The sequence below is a fragment of the Myxine glutinosa genome, chromosome 1, assembly GCF_964187855.1.
Source record: "Myxine glutinosa chromosome 1, kmMyxGlut1.1, whole genome shotgun sequence".
NCBI lineage: Eukaryota > Metazoa > Chordata > Myxini > Myxiniformes > Myxinidae > Myxine > Myxine glutinosa.
Genome location: NC_136261.1, coordinates 210871599 through 210890980, shown reverse-complemented (window position 1 = coordinate 210890980; position 19382 = coordinate 210871599). Strand labels below are relative to the sequence as shown.

General features: G+C 42.5%; 1 protein-coding gene across 1 annotated transcript in view; it reads left to right on the top strand.

Moving 5' to 3' along the window:
• The window catches only part of PTGES3L (prostaglandin E synthase 3 like), a 37072-nt gene extending 22168 nt beyond the window's left edge, over positions 1-14904 (top strand). Inside the window, exon 8 of the mRNA XM_068102214.2 lies at positions 13926-14904. Within this exon, the coding sequence (XP_067958315.2) occupies positions 13926-13945 (20 nt within the window). The 3' untranslated portion in view covers positions 13946-14904. The remainder of the gene's footprint in view (positions 1-13925) is intronic.
• Positions 14905-19382: the final 4478 nt, after the last annotated feature.

Sequence of the window (19382 nt, the reverse complement as noted above, 5' to 3'; positions counted from 1 at the left end):
CCACAGTAGCGGCAGAAAGGTCCATGTTATTAACCCAACATTTGTGGGGTACATAGAGTACAGTAGATCTTCACTCAGTTCTGTAAGTAAACCTCACTTCACAGATGTCGGGATTCGTCCAAATTTCTTCATTTAGTGTTACAAAGAGCATTAGCGAATGTTTAAAAAGCTAAGCATGCGTGTTTGTGGTTTATAATCTTTTTACTTCCTGTAGCAGACATTGCTCCCATGGAAAAGCCATGATAACTATAACCTATTTATACACGTTATCACTGCAGGAAAAACGCTTTGGGGAAGTGGGACATTATTAGTATTCATATTGTTGTAATACCATTAATAATATGCGATTATCATTAATTTTGTTATTAAAAGCGTCTTTGGAAAAACGCCATGATAAATCTTCTTCTTTGGAAAAACGCCACGATAAAGCTAATTTAATATTGATATACACCTCAACATGCAACCCCATTGACGGCAATGGCATGGAAAACCCGCTCGGGGGAGAAAACCCCCTTGGGGAGGGGGGCAAATGAATGCACGACAACCTTCATTATGTTACCCTTTGTCATCCTATCAAGTTTGGTTGAGATTGGATAAGTAACGATGGAATGTATTGGCGTCAAATATTCATCAGACAGACGGACAAACACATAATGGCGTTGTCGTGAAAATCAAGCTCAGACACGACTTGACCTCTGGGTAGGTTTAATATCATTTAGATCTGTAGTACATCCTGTAAGAATACATGCATGCAACGGGCATTAAAATCAGAGTATTTCATGAGCAATGGTCGATTCAATATAGCAATGGTCCAACAGAGAGGACAGTCAGCGCAGCATTTAGGGGCGTACATACCATTCAAACTACAGGACTATGTCACAGTGAGTTCCGCTGGAGTGTCCGCGCGCCCCGGTTGTCCCGGGTCTTATAGACGCCCCTTCTGTAGCGAGCACACCCTGGGTTCACCTTGGTATAATTTCACTACAGGCGTATTTTAGTGTGATGCAGTGCTCCTATAAATTAGCCAAAACACTTATTTCTGCTCCTATAGCTATAAAAAGATGATAGTGTTTTTTTCAGTTCCCAAATCGAATCATCATAAGTCCTGCTTGTAGCAGCTGGATGTATGATTAATTAATCGTATAAATTATATTATGCTATGAATCCAAGTTTGACTCATGGGTTGGTTTGGGGGCTCCACTTACCAAAATGTGCATCACTGTAACTAAACAGTGAAAGTGCAGCTTCAAAGGCTGACAGCAAGTCTGCATGATACTGAGATCAAGCTTAACTACTTAAAGTGAGCACTTAGAAATCGAAAATTCAAAAACAAAGGAAAAAAACCAAGTTAGGCTTAATCGACTCAGTTTTTTCAATGGTGCAACTCTCATCAGCCAATATGGCGATTCGGTGTGCCTTATATTCTTTATACCCCCATGTGGTGAACATTAATTTCCATCCAATGAGCCAACCAAAGTTTGTTTCATGGAAAAAAAAACTGAGTCAAACTTCAGAGAGGAAATCTTTGATTCCTCCCTCTCTCCGTCTTTTTTATGTTTTTCAAAAACAACCTGACATTTAAGGATTTAGATGTATCTCTTGCAGACATTACAAGGGTTTTTGTCATACTTCCCTCTCCCTGCCCATACATAGAGCTCAAAGTTTTGATCACTGGATTTGAAAACCTTCAAATTGGTTTATCTTTTTACAGGTGGAAATCCTGGCATTGGCTTAGCTGTTAGGGTGCCAGCTTGGGATCCTGGGTTCAAATCCCAGTCGATCGCTGAATTAACACCAGGGGGTTTGACTCAGCCTGCCATCCCTCTGAGGTCGGCAAATTGAGCAACAGTTCACTGGTAATTCCCTGTGTCGCAAGAGGCAACCAACAGGGTTGGCGGCAGGAAGGGAATCCGGCCACAAAACATTGCTTCAAAAAGGGGACCACGGTGCCCAAAAAAGGCCAATCCCCGCTTTGCGGGGAAAAATGGCCTCTGAAGGTGGTTCTTCTTTTTTTTCTTTTTATAGGTGGAAAAAATAAAACATCTAAAAACACCATAAATCGAGAAATCTCACAGAGCTGCTCATTTAACCTATACAAGTATATACCCTACTCAATGCACATCCTGCCAACAAGACTATCCACTTTACAAAGACTTTCACACAGCTGAGCACCACCTCAGCCCATTGGCCAATTGTGTTGATTGCGTTGACCCATTGGCCAAAGAGAGAGACACGTTGTGAAAAAACATGCCTAATTCTTACATGACACATAACATATAATTACATGACTTGTAGGAGGATAGCATATACTGGCCAACTTTGTCCCACATTAAACAAAAGCTTGTTTCATGCTGCCAATTGGGAAAACATTGGACAGTGAAAAAAACAAATCCTTAGGGTCTAATCTAAATTAATACAATCGAATGAAAAGAAAAAAAATTAGTTTACGAGAAACTTTTCTTGCGATTGCCCGAGGATGACAATAGAGGGTGCTCCAACTTTCTATTAAAAAAGACTGAAAAACGTTGCAACAGCAGCACGATATACAGACTTGGCATTTAATATGGAATATTTTTTTTGTGGGGGTGAACTTACTTTTCAAGATGACTTAGAACCAAAAGTTCATTGGAATTATGTTGAAATTATTCTAGATTTTGTTAGTTTTTTTTTTTTTTTTTTTTTGTATACTGAATCGAGGCTCGTGAAAGAGCTGACAGTTACTTCACAAACAAATCAACCAGACAAACAAAATAAATAAAAAGAGGGAGCGGAAGACAAGATGGGGAGAAAAGGGGAAGCACACAAACACTTGAGAGCACACAACATTTGAGAGCAGGGAAATGTGTGGGAGGGAGAGGGCTTGGGGGTAGGAGGCGTGGGAAGGGGGGGGGGGGTGGGAGAAGTATAAAACACAAGGACACCGGACACCAAGGACTTCCAGGGCAGAAGTTGGTATTTCACAAAAGTGGAATTGGGGTGAAATTAGCGGGGGTAGAAAAGATCAAGGTTTTGAATGGGGGAAGATAAGAGATGGTGGTGAACAGCTGTTTTAAAGACCTGGAGGGTGGAGTGGGATTGAAGAGAGTGAGGGAGTTTGTTCCAGAGGCGGGAGAAAAGAGGAATGAAGGAGTGAAGGTGAGCAGAGAGTCTTGATTTTGGCAGTTTAACCATAAGAGGGTTGCAGGCAGATTTTGTGCGACCTGTAGGAATATTTGCGGGACAGAGCCCAGAGAGAGCTGGGGGGGGGGGGGCAAAGCCAGAGAGGAGTCGGTAGAAGACGGAAAGACCACCAACCTGCCTGCGGTGAGTGAGTGAGAGGCCCTTGGAGTTAGCTTCATCGCGGGAGATTCCAATGATTCTGAATGCTTTGGTTTCAACAGCGTGAAGATGAGCTAGGTGTGAGGCAGGAGCAGCAGCCCAGAGGGGAGAGCAGTATTCCATTGAGCTGCGGATGAAAGCCTTGTATGTGGTGAGGAGCTCAGGTGTGCCAAGGAAGGACTTCGCACGACGGAGGATGCCCAGTCGGCGACTGGCTTTGGAGGCCAGATTTGAAATGTGGTTTTCATTTCAAATCCTTTAAAACATGTGACCTTTAAAAGAAACAAAAACCACATTTGACATTTCGAAACAAATAAATTGATCCTTGAAAGTGATGTAAACTGATATCGAACTCAATTCATGGACAGCACTGTGTTAAATCCTTTAAAACATGTCCTTTAAATCATGTCCTTTAAAATCTTGTCCTTTAAAACATGTCATTCAAATCCTTTAAAACATGTGACCTTTAAAAGAAACAAAAACCACATTTGACATTTCGAAACAAATAAATTGATCCTTGAAAGTGATGTAAACCGATATCGAACTCAATTCATGGACAGTACTGTGTTAAACTTCTGTACGTTTTCCAGAAGTATCTCTTTATTTTACACATTAGCCAAAATTTTTTTTAACAAAAACAAAAGTAAAATTATGACTGGGATTACGGACAGTAAAATTACAGTTCAGTACTTGGTGTAACCCCCACGAGCATTCAGGAGAGCACGTACACGTTGAGGCATGCTGTTCACGAGATATGCCAAGGTTTGGACAGGAATCGCTTGCCATGCAGTGACAATAGCCTGCTGCAATTCACGCACAGAGGTCGGCTGCTGGTCCAAGTGGTCGATTTGACGCATTAATTCTGCCCACAAGTTCTCTATCGGATTCATATCTGGGGACATGGCAGGCCACTCCATATGCTCTACACCACAGTCAGCAAGAAAGTGTTGGATCATGCGAGCACGATGAGGCCGTGCATTGTCATCTTGGAAGAAAAAGTTTCCTCGAAAGGCTGCACGAGCAAATGGAAGCAATGTTTCTTCCAGAATGGCCCTGTACTTGAACTGGTTCAGGTTTCCATTCAGAACAACCAGGTCAGTTTTTCCCCCTGCATGAAAAGCAGCCAAACGGTCACCCCACCACCTCCAGCTTGGACGCTTGGCACTATACAATCTTTATTGTAGGCTTCATGCACTTGTCTGCACACTCGGACGCGGCCATCTTGACGATGGACCAGAAATCTAGACTCGTCACTGAAGATCACGTGATTCCAGTGTCCTTGCTGCCATTTACGGTGCTCTCTGGCCCACTGCAATCGGCGCTGGTGGTGTTGTCTGGTCAGGCGTGGCTTTCTCAGGGGACGCTGCTTGAACCAGTTGTTGGTTGACTAGCCTTCTGGATACAGGCACATTTGTCAGTTTCTACCACTCAGCCCTAAGCCGATTAGCTGACTTGGTACGGCCATTGCGGACTAACCGGTGCAGCTGATGATCATCCCTCCTTGTGGTTCTGTGGGGACGTCCTGGCCTCGGTATTGGAGTAGGGACACCCCACTGAGCATTTCGTTTCAGGATCTTTGACACCTGACCTTGAGTGATGCCATACTGCCGAGCAATAGCACGCTGTTTCATGCCGTAATTTCGTAAAGCCACCACTCCATGACAAACAGCATTGTCGAGTTGACGGACCATCTCCAGAGGAAGTGGCAATAACTTTTGGAGACGTGCAGCAGTTGTTTTCCACTAATACAGAACGCAACAACCCTTGTATACCCGACTGTGAAGCCAATCATCAAATGCACCTGTCCGTACATTTTGCCACGCCACCTGTGATATAATCCTGTTGTTGACTTCTTGCTGCGACAGACAATCAGTGACGTGGTTCTTTTAACAAATAAATCACCAAAGTGTAAAAGAAACTCACCAGATTGATATACTTAGTTAAGAAAGTAAACCCAAGTCAAGAAAAAAAAAAATTCCATATTAAATGCCAAGTCTGAAGATAGACCGTGCACCAAAACAAGATGCCATGTACAGTCACGTGAAAAAGTAAGTACACCCCATGTAAAGTTTTGACTTTTTCAACATATTTCAACATACAGCTATTTGATCTTCATTTCAACAATATTGATAGATAAAGGTGATATAACATAACAAATATCATGAAACATTTACATTTTGTAGTCCATTGTAAAATTTAAATAAACATAAATGCAAATTTCGCATGTGGAAAAAGTAAGTACACCCTTGGCTCTAATAGGTGGAATTGCCCCTTTGGCAGAAGCAACCTCAAGTAGGCGTTTCTTATAACTGTCTACCAGTCTCTGACATTGACTGTGAAATTTTTGCCCACTCCTCCATGCAGAATTATTTAAGCTGTGCGATGTTTGAGGGGTTTCTTGCATGCACAGCTCGTTTCAAATCCCCCCACAACATCTCAATGGGATTTAGATCCGGGCTTTGACTTGGCCTTTCCAGAACCCTCCATTTCTTTCTTTTCAGCCATTCCTTGGTGGATTTACTGGTATGTTTAGGGTCATTGTCATGTTGCAAGGTCCAACTTCGATTGAGCTTTAACTTTCTGGCAGATGGCCTCACATTATCCTCAAGCCCCTCTGGTACAATGAAGAATTTATAGTGGATTTTATGATGGTGAGCTGCCCAGGCCCTGATGCAGCAAAGCTGCGCCAAACCATAATATTTCCACCACCATACTTTACAGTTGGTATCAGGTTCTTGTGGTCAAATGCTGTCTTTGGTTTTCGCCAAACATGTCTTTCGGTACTGTGGCCAAATAGCTCTACCTTTGACTCATCTGTCCAGATCACATTGTTCCAGAAGTGCTGGTCTTTGCCTAGGTGTTCATTGGCAAACTTCAGTCTTGCCCTGATGTTCTTTCTGGACAGCAAAGGTTTCCTCCTGGCACACCTCTGGTGTTGGGCTAGCGGCTAGGGTGCCGGCTTAGGATCCTAGGATCCTGGGTTCAAATCCCGGTCGATCGCTGAATAAACGCCAGGGGGGTTGACTCAGCCTGTCATCCTTCCGACGTCGTCAAATTTGAGTACCAGTTCACTGGTAATTCCCTGTTTGTCGTAAAAGGCAGCAAAAAGGGTTGGCGTCAGGAAGGGCATCCGGCCGTAAAACATTGCTTCAAAAAGGGGACCAAAAAAAAAACAACAACAACCACGGTTCCCGAAAAAGGCCAATCCCCGCTTGCGGGGAAAAATGGCCTCTAAAGGTGGTTTTACACCTCCCATGTAGATCAAAGTTGTGCAGCCTCTTTCTACTGGTAGACTCGTGCACTTTGACATCAACAGTGGCAAGAGCTACCTGTAGGTCCCGTGATGACATTCTGGGGTTCTTCGAGACTTCTTTCAGCATCTTGCGGTCTGCTCTCGGGCTGAATTTGCTGGGGCGGCCTGGCCTGAACAAGTTGGCAGTTGTTTGGAATCTTCTCCACTTGTAGATGATCTTCCGGACAGTCGAATGATTGATTTCAAATTGTTTGAAGATCTTTTTAAATCCCTTTCCAGACTCGTAGGCATCTATAACCTTCTTTCTGAAGGTCTCAGAGAGCTCTTTTGGTCTAGGCATGGTGACGCCGCACACTTCAACAACAGATAGCAAACCAAACTAAATGTCTGAGGTTTAAATAAGACAGGTTCCTCCAAGATCCTCTCTGACGATGTTCTCATCATTTGCACCTGAGCTGGTGCACCTGATTCTAATTTTAGGTGTTTGAAGTAGTGATAAATGTAGGGGTGTACTTACTTTTTCCACATGCGAAATTTGCATTTATGTTTATTTAAATTATACAATGGACTACAAAATGTAAATGTTTCATGATATTTGTTATATTATATCACCTTTATCGATCAATATTGTTGAAATGAAGATCAAATAGCTGTATGTTGAAAAAGTCAAAACTTTACATGGGGTGTACTTACTTTTTCACGTGACTATAATTTGGTATGCACCCAGAATAATTGATGTAATGTAGATTGATGTGATGTAAAGACTGCAATCGCAGCACAATATAGATAGACCGTGCACCAAAAAAAGATGTCATGTAATTTGGTATGCACCCAGAATAATTGATGTAATGTAGATTGATGTGATGTAAAGACTGCAATAGCAGCACGATATAGATAGACCGTGCACCAAAAAAAGATGCCATGTAATTTGGTATGCACCCAGAATAATTGATGTCATGTAGATTGATGTAATGTAAAGACTGCAATAGCAGCACAATATAGCTAGACCATGCACCAAAAAAAGATGTCATGTAATTTGGTGTGCACCCAGAATAATTGATGTAATGTAGATTGATGTGATGTAAAGACTGCAATCGCAGCACAATATAGCTAGACCGTGCACCAAAAAAAGATGTCATATAATTTGGTGTGCACCCAGAATAATTGATGTAATGTAGATTGATGTAATGTAAAGACTGCAATCGCAGCGCAATACAGATAGACCGTGCACCAAAAAAAGATGTCATGTAATTTGGTGTGCACCCAGAATAATTGATGCAATGCAGATTGATGTAATGTAAAGACTGCAATCGCAGCACAATTTAGATAGACCGTGCACCAATAAAAGATGTCATGTAATTTGGTATGCACCTAGAATAATTGATGTAATGTAGATTGTAAGGCAATGGAAATTATGTATTTGCCTTTAGCCAATCATTGTCATATTCGTTTTTTGTTTTTTTTTGTTAGCATAACATAAGGTTAATGGGGCATTATATGTGTCATTGTTATTTCCAGATTTCAGAAACATGAATGGAATGTTAGATACGTATAAATACAGGTAAAGTTTTTATAACCGTACGAAACTACGGCACCGCAATTTAGTGTCTGTCTGTCTGTCTGACCATGGTACATTCAGTTGTTACTTACCCAATCTCATCCAAACATTCCAGGGGATTAGGGGTCACGGGTGAGGTTGCAGCGACTTCATCCCCCCTCTCCCAAGGTGGTTTCCCCCTTGGACGAACTCTGTGTTGAGGTTTATAAATAGGTTGTCGTGGCATTTTGTGGCCACACCGACTGGAAGTAAAACTTATTATCAGCACAAACTAAAGTATTCAGTCAATTCTGTTCAAAGTATGATTACCTTTTTAAATAGCCGCTACCGTTGTTTAACACAGAAGTTAAATAAATTTGAAGGAAACGACTTCCTTGAGCCATTCTATACTTATTGCATTAACCCCAGACAATTGCATCCGAGCAGTCTCGACTTGCTAGGCCTCTAGGTAGGCCGCTAATTAGGCCACAATGATATTTAGCTATTAATGGAGCTTATGTGTCAGCGGCTAGGGTGCCGGCTTAGGATCCTAGGATCCTGGGTTTGAATCCCAGTCAATCGCTGAATTAACGCCAGGGGGGTTGACTCAGCCTGTCATCCTTCCGAGGTCGGCAAATTGAGTACCAGTTCACTGGTAATTCCCTGCTTGTCGTTAAAGGCGGCAAAAAGGGTTGGCGTCAGGAAGGGCATCCGGCCGTAAAACATTGCTTCAATAAGGGGACCGAAAAACAACAACAACCACAGTTCCCGAAAAAGGCCAACCCCCGCTTGCGGGGAAAAAATGGCCTCTAAAGGTGGTTTTTAATGGAGCTTATATGAGTCTTTTCGCATGAATGATGTATCTCATTGCTGGTCCAATTTTCTATCCTTCAGATTATATATGGACTGCATGTGGATTGTTTATAACATATATTAGGGCTTCATATGTGATTTATGCAGGCCATGGATTCATGTGTGACGTGTGATATCACTCCCAACACCCTTACGGCCCAATTGTTACCTTTATTTGACACATAAGCACATTCCTAACGGTCGCTATAGCATTCTTTAATACTCGCCTGAGGTAAATTTGGAGAATATTAGACATTGGCAGGATGATCCTTCAGTGTGTGCCGTCCCTCAGTGGATGTTAATCTGGCCAAACTATCTGCTGGTATTAGATGGTGGACGTTAAAGATCCCACTGTGCCCTTCGCGAAGAGTAGGTGGAGCTATCGCCAGCACCATGGTGAAAATATAAATTACCACCCTAATCTTAGTCAAACATCAGGGCTGGCCTAGCTGGTTTGTCAAAGATTTGGGCCAAGCTTCCTCTGGCCAAACCCACAAGAACTTGGGAATAATTTTGGCCGATAAAGAAGAACATTAACATACCGCCATCTACATGGTATGCACAATGCACATACACATGACCCTCCTCTCTTCCCCCATCCTACTGCCAGCTCCCACTGGGAGCACATGTTTCTCATGTTATAAATTGAGTCAATACGAGAGTCAGATCAGGGGTATGTCCTGTTAGCAAGTGGCTCAAGCACTCCAATGGCGTGGAATACTCAACACCGCATAACATGGCGGCCTCCAATACTAGTAATGCTATGGTGGTACTCGAGCAAATGCTGTCCGTTTTGTCATTTTCGGATTTACTCCATTCACTTGGTACAACTTCCCCAATAAATTTATTATGTTGGCAGCGGCTACAAAGTACGAGGAAAGGAAAGATAAAGAAATGAGGAGTCAGAAGGAGGAGCCTCCTGCAAGACTTACCGATGTACATACCTCTGTGCATTTTTATTTGGGGAGGTTGCGGTAGGGGGAAGATTGTGGAGGTGGAGGGGGGGAGGGGTAGGAAGGGAGGGTTGCATGTTTGTAGATCTTGAATAATTAGAATGAAAAGTAGAAGTACCAAGAAAAGTAGGAAATGCATGTTTCAATAATAAGAAGAGTGGGTGGAGTTTGTGCATCATTTGCTGTAAAAGGTTTGTCTGTATATTGCAAAAAGACCATTTTGATGCTTGTGTGGTGTGTGTGGAAAGGGGTCTAACGGATCTAAAGGTCTCCAGGTCTGAAGGGTCTAAAGGATGTCGAGGTCCAGAGGGTCCAGGAGGTCGACTGGGTTCAAAGTGTCTGTAGGGATCTGAAGGGTTAAAAAAGGGTCTAAAGGGTATGTTACAATTGTAGTTAGGGTCTGTAGGGTTGCAAGGCGTATTTGGCGGTATAATGGGTACAAGAGATCTTAAGTGTCAAAGGGATCTGAATGATCTTAAAGGGTCTCCAGGTCTATGGGGTCCAAAGGATGTAAAGCTACAATGGGTCGAAGACAGAGGTCCTCGCACCTTTTTGGTGGCGACCTTACATACAATCTTGTCCTGGACTGGCGACCCTAAACGCTGTACATGCCATGTTAATGAGCTGTTATTTTGATACCTTGTATTTATTTATATAGTTTTATTGAATTATTACTAACACAGAATGATTTTCAAAGTTTTTAATTGGACAAAATGAAAAACAAAGTTACATGAAAATGAGACTTTATTACACAATCAAAGATTTTCTCAGTGGCGACCGTGATAGTGCTTCATTTTGTGGGTAAGCTCCTCGAAGTTTGGTTTTATGTTGATGGACAGAGCACAAGTCATGCTTAGGGTCCACATGGTTCCTTGCTTTTGTCTCGATTGCAACAAGACCTGAAAATCCTTGTTCACAGATATATTGTTGGAAAAGGGAGAAGAGCTTTTTTAGCCTCTTGAGTCAGTCAGAATCCTCAAGTTGGGTCCAAAATTTCGAATACGGGAGCTTTTCAAAGCATTGCTTCTGCACTTGATTTTCCTGGAGTTCAACAAGTTCTTCTTGAAATCTGGGAATATAGTCTCTGACTTCTAATCCAACTCTGCTTCTTGATGACGTTTTTCTGGAAAATACCTGTCCATTTCTTCCTGAAGGTTCTTCAGATGATCTTCGAAAATACTTTTGGCATCAACAAGGCGTCAACTTTTGACGATATTTCCGACACATCTTCCAGCACAGCACTCGGTTCTGGAAAGGCAGCCGTTTTTCCTTTAGCCAGTTTTTCTCTCCAAAGAGCAAGCCTTTTCTTGAATGAGGCAATTTTTTCATCTATGTCCACCATGGTACGATTACGGTCCTGCATGTCTGAATTCAATTCATTCAGATGCATGAAGATGTCACCCAAATAGGCAAGCTTTTCCAGCCAAGCAGCATCCCTCAGGGCGTGGCCTCACGGCCTTTCTTGACTGCCCACAGATTCTCCGCCTCTACGGGGCTGGACCTTTTGCCTTACTGGGTGCATGGGGGCGGGGCTTAGTCGGACTGACTGCTGCTTGGTTTTCTGCCAGCAGGGTTATCATTTAAAGGTGGCTTTCATGGCTGGCCGTGGCAATTGTAATTTAAAGGTTGAGCAAAAACGTTAGGGGAAATTTTCAGAGGGTAATCACGCACTGGGGAAAACTAGCCTTAGACCCTAGCGATAATTAGCATAACACCACACCACACCACACCACCCCCCCCCCCTCCCCGTGTGGTGAACAATTACACAACCTTAAGCTACAGTTTCCCGACTTACTGTACATCAAGATTTCTCCTACATGTCAGACGGTCCAAGCTATTAATTATTCAGTGCTAAATTCGGGCTTTTTTCATCTTGCAATATACCATGCCACTTCAAAGGACGCCAAGGAAGCTTTCTCCAGAGAAAAGGCTGAATTCGAGGGAGCATCAATCCGACTTAGTTTTACCTGTTCTTCTTTGTCCTCTCAGTAACTTCGTGGCTTTTCAACAAAATTTGGATGAACTGAATGCAAATGACGCTTAAATTTATTTGCCTTCATGGATTCACTGGCAAGGACTTGCAGGCACTGAACACACCGAGGTCAGACATTCCCAGATTTTTCTCTCATCTCGGTGAAGCCATATTTGAAAAACTCAGGCTTATACGAAAGTTGTGTTTTGCGTTCAGCCATTTTTCCAGTTAAAGGCCAGACCTGGAATGAAAAGTTATAAATTAATAACATTTTTAGAAAACATTGGAAATTGTTCAAAAAGTTTAAAATAACCAATTGTAAGGTTAATTATTGTTAGTTATTAATTATTATTTTATTTGAGACCACACAGAGTAACATTCATTAAAAACTGCACGTAAATAAAGAAAAGCAAGATGCAGGCAATACTTACTTTGTTTGTATTAACTAGACCTCAGCCTCCAGTAAACAAGCGAAAGCACGACTGTCAGATTGTGAACTCTCGACACATGCGAAAATCAAATTTCTTATATATGCGAAAAATTGGTTTTCTAGAACATTCTTGAATGATTCAGAATAAAAAAGAAATTTTGGCAACAGAATATAATAAAATAAACTCCAATGATAAAGCTCATCTGAAACAGTTATGAATGTATAAAAATCAAATCTATCTATAATTCCAGTAATCTCTGTGTGTATGTGTGTGTGTCTGTGTGTGTGTGTGTGTGTTTGTCTGTGACCGCTGTTTCTCGACAACCACGGGTCCGATATACTTGAAACTTGCCAGGTATATTGCTGGGGACCCGAGGATGTGCCTTTTCAAGGTTTGAAATTAATCGGACAAGTGGTTCCCAAGGTATGGTCACCGTACTCGCAAGCCGTTCGCTTTGGCTTTGCGAATGGACCAAACCATTTCATGTAAATAGAGGGGGGGGGTTCTACCGTACTCGCAAGCCGTTCGCTTTGGCTTTGCGAATGGACCAAACCATTTCATGTAAATAGAGGGGGGGGGGGGTTCTGTGGTCGTTACTGCCACGTGGTTTCAAAGTTTTTTTTGGTTGTTGTTGTTTGCACGCATGTTTTTTTGCACCCACGTACGGGCACGCCCTAGTATTTTAAATTTGAATAAAAACGTTTAATGAATAAAAACAGTGCATTCGATAATTGAGTTCAAAACACTAAATTAGAGCGCCATCTATAATATTGCATTCAGATAAGAGTGCTACTTAACAACAGGTTCCTCGCTGGTCTGCTTGACGCATATTGGACAGTATTGTCTGCCTATTGGACAGACGAGTATTGGACATGAACGGACTCGAACATTATTATATCAAGCATATATGGATGCTATATTATCGACAACTATTCCACTTTAATTACTATTTCAATAATCCTTCATATTGTGCCAGTGAAGTAATCCCCTTAACCCTGTAATATTTCTTTTTCGTCATGACCCAGATTTAGGTCACGACCATGGGTTTGGGAACCACTGGCCTAAGAGGTCCAAGGGGTCTAAAATATTGAAATGGGTCTAAAGGGTCTGCAGGTCTTAAGGGTGTAAAGGGTGAAGGAGTCCAAAGGGTCTATATGGGTTAAAGGGTCATAAGAAGTCTGACGTGCATGTCAATGGGGTGTAAGAGGTCGAAAGGGTCTGTGGGGTCTAAAGGGTACTTTCCAATACAATAGTACTTTGGGTCTAGAGTCTGAATGGTCAAACGGGTCTAAAGGGTGCAAAGGGGTCTAAGCAATCAAAAAGCGTCTAAAGGTTTAAGAGGTACGTTCTAATAGACGTAGTCACGGTGCAAATGACGTTCAAAAGTACATAATGAGACTAAAGTACATCGTGAAACTTTTTCAAGACATAGACAGACAGAAGCCGCTTGCTGATGGAACACACCCCAGCCCTTGATCCCTTGCTCTGCTTCCCGCCTGCAAGGCGAGCAGCTTGCAAAGTGATTGATACGGAGCGACTGGTTTGGAAATGATAGCAAGCGGCTTGCCAACAGAACACACCCCAACTCAGTTGTTTTTTTGTGATGCAGATCTGCCCGACTTGGAATGAAGGCTGGTCAACGATGGAGGAATGAGGTGTCGAATTACTGGAGTGCAATCCAGGAAACAAAGATATTTGGGAAAAAGTAAAAAGTGCCCAAAGTAATGAAAATCTGCAGAAACATACTCGAGTACATATTTGGGCATTGTCAGGATATTTAAATTTGGGTCTACTCTAGTGCATTATGGATGTGACTGTATAGTTTTTACCAAGATGTAGAATTAGACAACTTATCTAGCCGAAGGCAAGTTGGTGAAGGGAAGTTCTTAAAAGGTCAATCTTTTCCTGTTCTTCACCATTTGCTTTTATCCCTGTTTCCACCACAACAGAAGGAACTCTTTTAAATTTGTTTTGTTTGTAGATAATTAAATTTAAAAAATAAAGCCAAGCCTTTTATTCATTTGTTTGTCTTGGTATCCATAAAGTAATTGATTGATGCTTCAACCAACAGTTTTACCCAAAGCACCCACTTCTTATGACTGCAACCAAACAAATAAATAATTACACATGCTCTTTCCATAGGTGTCACGAGCCTGGGAGCTGCGCACTCCTCCTGTTATGTCCGAAGCCTGGACCAAATTTTTGTGAACTAGTTGAAAGGACTGCCAAGCGAGTTATGCCTCATTAACGACCTCTATCGCCAATATACAGGACGACATAGAGGTACACACACACTCGCCTCTAAGCTGTCTGGCATGGGTTCAAATATCGGCCCAGCTATAAACTGTCATCCCGGTGTTTAACACTCAGGGTGATTCAAAGTGTGTGCCATTCCTCGGATGGATGTGAAATTGCGCGTCACGTCTGCTGGCATCACTTTGTTGGTGAGCGTTAAATATCCCACCGCCACGTCCGTCGCGAAGAGTAGGCGAGCTATCGCCGGCACCCTGGCCGAATTCCAAATTTCTGCCCTAACCTGTGTCCTTCACAAAGAATAGGTAAGTTATTTCTGGCACCATGGTCAAATTCCAAATTCCTGCCTTAACCTTAATCAAATGTCATGCCTGTCCAGCTGTCCAGCAAAGCTTCTCCTGGCCAACCCCACAAAACGTTGGAATAATTTTGCCTGTAGAAGAAGAAGAAGAAGTTCTGGTTTCGAGTTCAGTCAGAGTGGCTGTATCTAATCCAAAACATGCTTTCAATTTACCATTTACAGTTCATAGTCTATTTACAGTAATATAAACTCAACATCAAAATAAACTTATCAAATCTTCAGAAGGACACTCATTGAAATCCTCCACGCAAAAATGAAAAATATTTGAACACAGGTAAAGTTCAGCTATCTTTACTAAACACGTCAATAAACAAGAGGTTACCTCAATAACAAAAAAGCAAAAACCATGAACATCACAAGGGTGCTTCCCCTTCTCTCCCCATCTTGTCTGCCGCTCCCCTTATTATATACTTTGTGTGTGTTTGATTTTTTTTGTGATAAATGTTAGCTCTTCCACGAGCCTCGATTCTGTATACATAAAAAAAATAAAAGAAAACCTCTGCGCCATACCCGTTGATACCCATCAACGTAGGCAAAATCTGGACTCATCACTGAACAAGACTGCACTCCACTGTTGCTGTGTCCAGCGGCGATGCTGCAGACACCATCTTAGTCTGTTCCGCCGATGCACTGCGTTCAACACTGGACCTGTGCAAGGTCTTCTTGCCACCAGGCCCCGACTTCTCAAGCACCTCCGCACAGTAGAGACACTGATGCGGTTGTTGTGGCGACCTTTTTTCACTGCATCTGTTTATGTCGCAGGGCGGAAACGATCACGAAGATGCTGCAGCACAATCCAGCGGTCTTGGTTTGCGGTGGTTACCCGTTGCCTTCTTCTTCGTGGACCATCATTCACAGTTCCAGTTTCACCGTAACGCCTGGCCAGATTGGAAATTGCAGGCTGTGAGCAATCAAGACGTTGAGCAATTGTTTGCTGGCTTACACCAGCCTCAAGCATCCCAATTGCCCTTAAATGTTCTGAATTTTCTTGTCGTTTTCCCTGTCAGAAGCCTCTAGAGTGACTACAGACAGCAGTAAATGAATGTCCAACCACGAGAACTGAAGGATTTCATTATGAGGGTCATTATTTAAAGGGAAAGATCCTTATACAGAACCATTCAAGCATGCCATTGTTGATCTACCAGGTGATTGAAGTGAAGTTCCCATTACATAATCGGTCATTACAATTGAAGAAACGTGTTTGTAAAGCTGCACATTTCAAAAAATGAAAGTGAAAGGTTAATTTTGATGTTCAGTGTAGTTTTTCAGCTCCATATCTTCAAACATTGGCCAAGAGTTGGGTTTTTCCTACCAACTCTTCAACCACTTCTCCCAGCAACCATTGTGTCTTTGCTGCTCTTTTTGTTGGCCTTAGATAAATGGCAAAAACTCTTATTTGCTCTGCTTTTTCAACTTTTCATCAGTAAGTATATAATCACTCACCAGCTGTTTTCTCTTTTTCCTCAGCACCTCAACGTCTTCCTCAGCAGCTTTCTTTTTTCAGACCTTCTAGCTTTCTCTTCCTCCTGCTTCTTTTTGTCAAGATGGGCATGATACTGCTGCCCAACCTGCTTGGTTGAGGTTAACAGCTCCTTGGTTGTAACGTCAGCCACCAACATTGTAAATTGTGATCTCTGATCACTCTCTTGGCAATCAAGTTGTTTACTAACTGCAGTCTGCACATAATACTGTACAAAGAAATAACCTTGGATATTCCAACAACAAAAAAAAGTTACGTGCTCCTCCCCAACCCCCTAGTCACGGTGTACCTCCGAGCCCCGAGAGGAGTCACGGCAGAAAAATGCGTTATTCTGTATGTCAAAGATCACTGGTGAAGCCACACCAATTATTACCAACAAACAAATATTGTATTAAGATCACACAAGAACTTTTGTTTTGTTTTTTTATTTTATTTATTCCAACACCAATCCCTGGTGTTGGGCTAGCGGCTAGGGTGCCGGCTTAGGATCCTAGGATCCTGGGTTCGAATCCCGGTCAATCGCTGAATTAACGCCAGGGGGGTTGACTCAGCCTGTCATCCTTCCGAGGTCGGCAAATTGAGTACCAGTTCACTGGTAATTCCCTGCTTGTCGTTAAAGGCGGCAAAAAGGGTTGGCGTCAGGAAGGGCATCCGGCCATAAAACATTGCTTCAAAAAGGGGACCGAAAAACAACAACAACCACGGTTCCCGAAAAAGGCCAACCCCCGCTTGCGGGGAAAATGGCCTCTAAAGGTGTTTTTATTTATTTATTATTCCAATGTGAAAGAAGACATTTTGATTAAATTTAACTGGACATTTAAAAACGCACATTTTTCGTGCAATACGGGACTTTCAAAATGACATATGAACACAAAGGAAGCCTTTTGCGCATGTGCTGTGTACGTGTTTTCAGCGACACTTCTTCTGCTGGACGAGGGGCTTTTAACCTGTCGTTGCTGGGGTGAAACCTGTAATTAAAATGTCATTCTCAAGATTGAGAAAAAAGAGTGGAAATTTCAAAGTGGTTAACCCTGGTGTTCCTGGATGCAAATCAGACTCAAGAAGATATTTCGGAAATACGTTGATGTAAGGCGTAGAGTTCCTGCCATTTCATGTTAATACAAGCAAGTGGCGGTGCACATGCACACACCAACTTTTAGCAATAGATGCAAAAATCTCACAATTTATCTTCTGGCCCCAAAACCAAAGAAATAATATCTTTTAACAGCCCTCAATTCCCACGTCCGCGACTCCCATGATTAATAGTAAATATCATTTTAAAAGTTAATTTTAAACTTACCCTATGCATTCACAAGGGCAGGAGGATGGCTTAGGGGTACGCACACTCACCTCTAAGCTGTCTAGTCTGGGTTTGAATCCTGACCCAGCTATAAACTGTCATCCCGGTGTTTCATCAGTTTGTGCTGTCCCCTCGGATGGACAATAAATGGGCAATAAATGGACAATAAATGTCTTCTGGCATTAGTGGATGGTATTAGTGGACTTTCATTAGTGGATGTTAATTAAAGGTCTCACTGTGTTTTCCGCAAAGAGTAAGCAAGCCATCACCGTTACCATAGCCAAATTCCTGCCCTAACTACTGCTGGGAAGGCAATGGCAAATCACCCAGTGTAACCCTTACTCAGGAAGCTGCTTCAGCGGCACCGCCACTCTGTGAAGAGTACGGTACGTGTGTGAGAGTGTGAGTGTGAGCGCGAGAGATGCATTCACAAGCCCCAGATATGACCTTCCCATCGGTGTTCAGAAGCACCAAGCACAGATATGGTGCCTCCCTCAGGGAAGTGTGTCTGGTACATACATGTATGGTTCTCGTGTAAATATAGCTGGTACAAGCTCTGTGTATTTTCATGTCATAAAGATGTCCTTTGTTGAAAAGTTGACAACCATTACTTTGTTCGTAATGATGCACAGCATCATCTTTCCTATTTCATTAAATCCATTAAATAAATAACGAAGCCTGCCATGTTTACAGGAGGCACTCCCGCAAGGTTCAAAGTCCACTGGCAAGGGTTTGGGTAGCATGTACGAGTCCACATTATCGTGAGTCTGCAGTACAGGCAGCTGTAAAATCTCAGCACTGTCAATCAGCTTGGCTTCCGTTGTGCAGAGGCACACCCCTTTCTCTGGTACTATTCCAGATATTTTTGATTTTGCTAACAATCCTTAAGGCACAAACGATATACGTTAGTGTGCCCCGATGGCCGCTGTTGCTCGGGGTTTATGCACATGCGCCCAAACCATTCTGGGGTGGATCCCGTCGTTTTGAAAATCCCATACTGCGACGTGATCACTGAAGAAATTGTTCGATGCAATGCCAGGTGCAAAACCACAAGGAAATTGAGAAATGGTACTTTTGTACTGGAAGTTTTGGCCTCCATAACAAAACAGACTTTTTCCTTTTTTGCAGGACCTCTACGAATGTCACTACAACTTGAAAATTTCTGAGTGGCAAAGTCGACATTGACGAAATTCCTGGCAATTTTTCTGACTATCGGTTTTCCTGGATGGGAAAACACATTTTGAGTTTCACGATAGTTGTGAGGACCCTGCTGATTGGTTACATGTTTGCATGTTTAGAAAAATTATGATAAACCGTGATTTAGGCTTGCCTAGCCAATGTTGAGAAGGGCCTTCCCTCCCATCCAACTCCATTTTTCACAGTTGAATGTGCTTATTTCTCATTTATTTATTTAACGAGAAACACCCGGTCCCTTCAGGGGAATTGCCAAGTCACCTGCCCCCCCCCCCCCCCACCCCACACCCACCTCACAGTGGGGGAAGTGGAGATCGGGCCATCCCTGTTTTTGTTTTTTTTTCCCCATTGATTTTCAGATCTATATACCCAGAGTCATGGTCGCAAGATTATAACACTTGGAGCACACAAACATACATACATACGATTGCCTTATTTAATACAGCAGGATACCATTTTTCCCTTTTTCCTCACTGGA